The sequence below is a fragment of the Orussus abietinus genome, unplaced genomic scaffold (genome assembly GCF_000612105.2).
Source record: "Orussus abietinus isolate OABI.00-Male unplaced genomic scaffold, Oabi_2.0 scaffold1080, whole genome shotgun sequence".
NCBI lineage: Eukaryota > Metazoa > Arthropoda > Insecta > Hymenoptera > Orussidae > Orussus > Orussus abietinus.
This window is the reverse complement of record NW_019395229.1, coordinates 410-8133: the sequence shown is the minus strand read 5'-3', so window position 1 is coordinate 8133 and position 7724 is coordinate 410. Positions and strand designations below refer to the sequence as shown.

Genomic DNA, 7724 nt, shown 5'->3' with positions numbered 1-7724 from the left:
ATTGTAGAGTAAAAATTATTTCTTTCATTCCACTACTTATCGTAGAATTATTTCTCATAGGCTAGTATTTATCGTGGGATAATAACATCCTTCATTAAGCAGTACACAGAATGTTTTAACCTAAATAGCAAATTGACAGTTTGAATTACGCACAGGATTTTAAAAGTACTTACTATGTGTAGCCACTAGATGGCAGTTCCATATTTTCTCTTAAGTTGGGAAATAGTCCCGCGATGAGAACGAGCCTTGAAGGACAACCCGCTTTGAATGTGTGTACTCACGAGCGTGGATTTTGCTCGCGTGTAGGTTCGTAGGTGAGGGAGACGACGACGAATGTGATCAAACTAACGTTGTCGAAATTTCAAACCGCTATAACTCCAGAACACCTTCACCGATTGTAATGATTAAGGTCTCAAAAAATAGGAAAAAAATAAACGAAGCGTTTAGTGGAGGTTAAAATGTTCTTCGGTCTTTAGTATGTCAGCACTGACCGAGTGAGGAAAATTAAATGCCCGCTGTCAAGATGTTTCGAGTATGTAGAGTGGTAGCGGCCATGAACTTGTTTGAGCCGCTACCGCGTCTCTTGATACGCACAGACACCGTCACATACACACCACACACATACACACTTGTAAACCCTCATTTTCCTTCGATCTAATAAATCTTGTAAACCTTGCAAAACAAATCTCCATTTCTTTACCTTTCCTTAATCCCGATAACGATTAAGTCCCCATACGACTTGCTGAGGGGCCCACAGAATTTCCTATTTCCTATTTTTCTATTTCCTTTTTCTTTCAATTTCCTTAATCGTAAGGAAGGTGCGGGGGCTAGGTCTCACCCCCCCTTCCGCATACGATAAACCCTATTTCCTTTTTCCCAATTCGATTATATGGAAGGCGCAGGTGCTAGGTCTCGCCCCCCCTTCCATACACGATAAGTTCTATTTCCTTTTTCCATTCGATTATATCGAAGGCGCGTGGGCTAGGTCTCCCCCCCCCTCCTTCTGTATTTCAGATATTTTCCTCATTTCTTCAATTCCTTAATCGTAAGGAAGGTGCGGGGGTTAGGTCTCGCCTCCCCTTCCCTACACGATAAAATCCTATCTTCTCTCCGAATATACAAAAAGGCGCGGGGGCTAGGTCCCCCCCCCCCCTTCCGTATACGGTTTCCTTTTTTTAATCCAATTCCCAGACGTAACACTGAATCCAAATTTGATACTACAATTTCAAAATTTTCATTGGCGGATAAATTACGATGCCATTCAAAATGTTGAGGGTGTAATATAAAAAAATATATTTATATATACTGCGTAAAGAAAAAAAAAACGAAATGTACATATTCTTCGTAACTTTTTATCAAATTATATGTTTCTAGTAATTATATTTTGAAATTATAGGAATGTATCAGATACATGTGTCGATTTTATTATTAATAAGAGAGACATTAACATTTCTTTACAAAAAGGAGTGAAATCCCCTCAAACAACGTTCGGTGTACACAAATTTAGCCAAATATATTTATGTTTATTCAATTAATTGCAAAAGTAGCTCAAATTGCTTCCTTCCCTTGAAAAGCTTAAATTAACAATTTTTGCCAAATATAGTAGAACATTCATTCCATTAAAGTCTCAGCTAAAATCTTTTTGCCAAATGTCGCAGTACATTCGGTTTTACGTATGATGCATGTACAAGATTTTCTGCTTCCTCTAACCAAAGACCAATATTAAAAACTATGTCGAAACAAATACAAAAATTAGAAACTAAATTTGAAAGTAATATTTTATTCCGCAAAAATAGTTGATTTGAGTTTTCCATGGGAAGGGAACAATTTGAGCTATTTTTGCAATTAATTGAAAGAAGCAAAATATATTTGGCTACATTTTTGTATACCGAAAGTGTTTTGAGGGGGCACTATTACATGAGGTTTTCCTTTTCATAAATTTCCAATTTGTATTGCATTGTTACCGAGATTTTCCTTCTTATAAATTTTGAACTTGTACCATTAAAAAAGATTTTCCTTTTCATAAATTGGGTCAAAAGAGATTTTTATTTTCATAAATTCTATTAAATGAGATTTTCCTTTTCACAAATTTTAATTTTATATTGTACTGCTACCCGACACATTCCTTCTTATAAATTTCCAATTTGTACTGTACCATCTCATTTGATTTCCTTCCTCCTAAATTTTGAACTCGTACTGTACCAATACTGATGACGAAATTAGAAAAACTAACTTCTTCGGTCACGCCTTATTCCGATCTAAGCAACAGACATCGTCGGAAGAATTTCACAGTATTTCTCGAAAAATCGAAACAGACTGTCAATAGAATCTCAGTTATCAACAAACGTGTCAGTCAGTGTTAAATCTTCGATGAATGAACCCGAAAAATTGTCCATGTGCTTTTAAACAATTTCCAAGTTTTGAGAGGCGAAAATCGAGTTCCAACAGACTCGTCCATGTTTATCTACCTTGAATGTATATTCTAGCAAAATATACCTCAGCGTGTTTACTTTGAGTGTCAGCAAACATTGTTCAACCAGTGAGACCTTAAAAACAATACCCAGGATAAATAAATAATCATCCAGTGGCGTTGAAAAATAACGGCACCGAAATTTCCGAAATTTGCTGCAATAATGTCGCGACCGGTAATTTCTCCTTTTTCTCAAACAAACATAAAGGAGAAAACAAATGGTGCGATAAAAAAGTCAAGTCAATATCATTTGGCAAGAGCCGGGAAAGAGAATATCGAGAAGCCTTCCAAAAGACTTCGATTTAGTTCCGAATTGTCGGCAGAATTCGAGAATTTTCGAGTCTCGAATCAGAGCCGTTTAACTGATAATTCGAATTCCAGCTCGATTTCTGGTTCCGGAGTTTCGAGGAAGTCTTCGATGGACCTTGAAGACTTTGAAAGAATTCAATCTGCCGGAAAAAATCGGGTGAAATTTCCAAAAACGTCGTTTCTGGTTTACAGCGACGGCGACGAAGATATCGCCCAAGAACGGCCGTTTTGTTCGGAGCGGAACACATCGAAAAAGGCAGATAAAAAATCAAAAATTCGAGTGAAAGCCGAGCAGATTGGTCGAGAATTTCCGCAAATGTTGAATGATAAAGTCAAACGACCCAAGACTCCGTATAGGAATGAGAAAGATGTGTTGGAAGCGGAGGGACGATGTCAAGAGCGAAAATTCCACGTCGACGTTTCGCGGCAGAAATTCCAAATTGATAGTCAGGGAATAATAAATGAAAAACAAAATTTGAGATGCAATGAAGTCGAGAGTAAGAAAGTGGGAGGATGCAAAATGAAGTTCCCGCATCCGAGGGTTAATGCCCTTCAGGGGAATACGAAATGTGACGATGCTTCGGAGAAAGTTATTACACCTATTGATGCTTACCCGATACCTCAGGTGCCTAATCAGGTGGGTTTTGACAAACGCTTACTGATTTTATTAATAAAAATGGTTTTTTATTTCTTTAACATTTTATTTGTATGTTTATAAAGTATATGTTCAAAATGTTGTAAAATTAGATTATTTAAAATATACGTTTTTCAGGTGAAGCTACTTCGCAAAAAAGACCCAAAATCTCTCCGCGCCGCTGTAATGCCGTATGCTCAGGAAATGTCTATTGACATGGCGTACACACTCGAGTACATCGACGATATTGTACACATACAAATGCAGAAAGACGATTTATTGAATTCTCGACGATGTTTGCGTAGAAGCAATATTTCGGCCCAGCAAAAGTCCATCATCATCAACTACCTTGTTCGAATCAACGTACGTCAAAAATGGTTCCTTGTTTTTTATAAGATGCTCGTCATTGAATTAAAAAATGAAATTTCATGGGTGTTAAGACCTTCCTTGGGGTCTCCATATTCACGTGGTAAAATTTCAAAGGATTCGATCCACTCATTTCGAAAAAAAATTACATAAACGATCTAGTTGCCACTTTCATTCCGCCTTAAGGGATTTCACGGTGTAATAGCCTATTTTCATTTATTATATATGAGGTGTACAACTTTGCTTCCGCGGTTATCCTATAGATGGCTTTAACGGTAAGCGGGGGAAGCAAAACTGTGCACCTAATACTATTATAAAATCATCTATATTTTCAGACACACTGCTTCTATCCATCATTTATCCTTTATCAAACTGTCATGTTGTTCCTGGCCACGCTGAATACCAAACCCGTTAAATTGTCAGACTTGCAGTTGATAGCTTTAGCCTCCTTATGGATCGTCCTGAAGAGAGAATATATTTATCGTCTCGTACCGAGCGTGAGCATTGTTTAATCATAAATTATAAATACTTATAAGAAACAGATTTTTTGGCGCAATTTGAGTAGCAATATATGCTATACATTTCATTTCAGGCGAAAATATCAAAGTATGCTTTAAATTTCAGGCCAATATGTCAGTGTGCTCTAAAATTTCAGTCTAAAATGCCAAAGTATGCTCTAAATTTAATTTCAATCGAAAATAGCAAAGAATGTTCTAAAAATTTCAGATGAAATGATCAAAGTGTTTTAAAAATTTCAGTCAAAAACGGTAATTTCCTTGGCCAAGGACCTGTACGAGGAAAGGAAGGACCTCCTCGTGCAATGTGAAAGGGAGATCTTGATATCGCTCAATTTTGACATCGTTTTTCCCGATCCCTTTGCGATTTTATCCTATCATCTAGTTAGGTACGAAGGAACGACGCAGCTCCGCGACGACCAAGTTGAATTTGCATATTACTGCGGTAGTTATTTGGTAAGAATACTTAAAAAAAAAATAAGATAAATCGACATAGAGTAAAACGACACCCACCCGTTTCTCCTTTTTACGCAGTTTATTTCTTTCAAACGCGCTTAATTAATTATATCATGGCTGTAAAAATGTTTTTTGTAGAGTTTAAGGGTGCCTGTGAGTCTACACGGCCAAAAGTGCAACAAAAAGTCGATTGTTTTGTTTATCTAGATAGAAGTGCCATTTTAATGGGTCCTCTACGGGTATGGGGTGCACGAATGTCGTAAAGAAACCCTGGCGTGTATTAAAAATTTTAATCTTTTTTTTCTCGACCGCCGGCTCTAATTTTTAAAATTCTCTTTCCAGATCGATGTATCATTGTTCGAGGAAATTTTACGCGAAAAGACATCCACATTGTTGGGTATTGTTGCGGCCCAAACCGCCATATTTGCAACCGTGGCAAGTGAAAGAGAATTACTATCACCACGGTGGACTTCATGGAGAAGTCCTATTTTAAACAAGTAAATTATTATATATCTTTATTATAAATTAAAGACGGCCGATATTAAATCAAGGAACAATTTGCAGGTTTTGAAATAACTTAATGGTATTTATAAATTCTATGTTAACAGATTTCCTGATAGAGAAATCCAGAAGGTCAGGGCACTGATGATAGCAGCAGTAATGAAGTCGAAAATCGCTCACACAGCTCATGAATCAGTTTTCAAAAAATATAACAGATCAAGATATGGCGGCGTTTCTCGTGCTTTTATCCAAAAGGTTGAAGTGTTAGCACAGTCCGAAACGCAAAACTCCTAAAAGTTATGTGTTATTTATTTTTCTAAGTTTCATGAAATCGGACATGATTTATTTATTGACTTTTGAGAATGCATGGCATACGTGGAATGATTATATTGCACATGCTAATATGTATATTGGTATTGTATATATATATATATAATAAAAGAATTTTAGTCAACTTCATTTCAGCTCGAAACAAGCACTGGAGTAATTTCTTTTGCTGGAAATTTCATAATTAATTTTCATTTTTTACATCGTAGATTTTCAAGTTTTAAAGACATCTTTATTACTATCATCACAGTAAAGCGTTTTAATTTTAATCAATGCTTTTAAAAGTGCCAGTTAAATGCAAATGCACATTTCAGCAGCTACAGTACTTATAGTATGTATTTATTAGTACACTTCATGTACTTCTTCATGAACTTGACACAAACTCTTGCTTTGTTGTTGCTCATTGGTTCAAGTGGTCCCAAGAATTGTCGACAGAGACGAGGTCCTTTGCGTCGTCCTGAAAAGAAACAAACACGTTAATAACTTGGCACGAAACTCTCCCAGTTTCCTGATATATTATTAATAAAACCAATTAATCATCTTTAAAAATTCCAAAATCTTCCTATGGTTGGAAAGATCATTGAAGTAAAGAGTCTCGGCGCTCAGTCGAGGCTCATAAACTTGGTGGAGACGCAACCGCGACTCTTGGTTACAATCTCTCAAGAAAAATCTATTTCATGTAGAAATTCGTAGAGGTAATATTGGTAAACTGTACATAGTCCATATAGCTAAGTGTTATGGTTATTGCTTCAATATCGAAATGTGAATATCGTTCTTAAACAATGACATGTATTTAGTTTGAAAAAGGATGACAAACCTTAAACGTGAGGTTTTATTCCCCACCCCAGCCGCTGAAAAGCTGGAACAAGTCTCTTCTGGAACGGTCTCTTCGAGAAAAGGGAATTGGTTGCTAAAACTCCGTGTGTCAGCTCTTTCAGGGCATTGACAGTCTTCGTGGCGAAGCTGACAATGACAAAAGGTGGCTCCAAGCCTAGATTGCATTTCTTCCAGCCTTCAACAGCTACCAACCCTCCATTGGAACATACCAGTTGGAAATCTGTCGTATTCAAGTCCTTCTTATCAGTGCTATTAGGCTTCTCTGAAACTGTTTCCAAACATTGTCACATCATAAAATGTAATTAATTCGTCATTTCATGATATCACGTTATAATTTTTAATAAATTCGAAATTCTTTTTGACAGTGTATATTTGAAATTCGTCATTGTTTTCTTTCCAATTTTTAACACCAGGTCACCAGCAACGCGATTTTGAAATCACTGCGAAAGAAAGCAATCGTTCCGCTGAACAAATTGTCAAGAACTTATTTAGAGGGACTTCGAGAAGTCCACAAAAACGAGAAACTTACTATGATAATCTCCGACAGTGCATACAATTTTTTAAGAAACTTTATTAATCGTACTTTGGAGTCGTTGGACCCCATCAAGAGAGTGACAATCACCTTAACGATCGGCAAGTATACCCACTTCAAGGACATCACCGATAACAAGTTAAATCATCCATTTAACACTGATAAAGGTTCAGTTAATGTTATTAGATGAGCCTGGTTAAATGATTTTTAGTCATCGTTATGGGGATGTGAAAATGGCATCTTTACGCTCAATGAAATATTTCTCCAAATTGGGTGTATCGAATTGTTTGAAATTTTACAACGTGAATATGGAGACTTTAAAGAACCTTCTGTCACCTGTTACGTCTGGGATCGCTAGGAAAAGGAAATTCGTGAGGAAAGGAAGCCGCACAAAGGCTCCGTGTCCCTCCTGCACGATTTAGGGGAATGGTAATCTGTGAGAGATAGAAATTTGTGGGTCCCCTCAACGAGTCCTACGCGGACTTATCGTTATTGGTGTGAAAGGAAGAAAAAGAAAAAGGGGTTTCATTAACAAGGTTTATTAAAAAAGGGGAATGGATTTACAGTTGTAAGGTGTGTGTGTGTGAGTATATGTGTGTGAGTGTGCGTATTTCTAAAATACCTTGATATTTTCTTGAAGCTGGATCTTCGAGAAAACAATTCGCCGCGAATGGACTAACGAAAATGAAGTGAGAACTTGGAGCGAAATCGCGTTGGAACAACTTAAAAGTCGAGTGAGAGAGTCAGAGTTAGTGTTCGTTAGAGAGTGTCGTTAAA

At 36.9% G+C, this 7724-nt stretch overlaps 1 protein-coding gene across 1 annotated transcript; it reads left to right on the top strand.

The window, feature by feature from the left end:
* Positions 1–2051: 2051 nt before the first annotated feature.
* Positions 2052–5625, top strand: LOC105696674. The gene is made up of 6 exons (XM_012419324.2): positions 2052–3416; positions 3552–3776; positions 4115–4276; positions 4538–4750; positions 5093–5247; positions 5359–5625. Exons 1-6 carry the CDS (start codon positions 2634–2636, stop codon positions 5543–5545), a joined length of 1725 nt encoding a protein of 574 aa, XP_012274747.1. The 5' UTR covers positions 2052–2633; the 3' UTR covers positions 5546–5625.
* Positions 5626–7724: the final 2099 nt, after the last annotated feature.

Coding starts and splice junctions, on each gene's coding strand:
- LOC105696674 (XM_012419324.2), top strand. CDS start 2,634: ATGTCGCGACCGGTAATTTCTCCTTTTTCTCAAACAAACATAAAGGAG. Junction 4,277..4,537: donor TTTATCGTCTCGTACCGAGC/GTGAGCATTGTT, acceptor TAAAAATTTCAG/TCAAAAACGGTAATTTCCTT. Junction 5,248..5,358: donor AGAAGTCCTATTTTAAACAA/GTAAATTATTAT, acceptor CTATGTTAACAG/ATTTCCTGATAGAGAAATCC.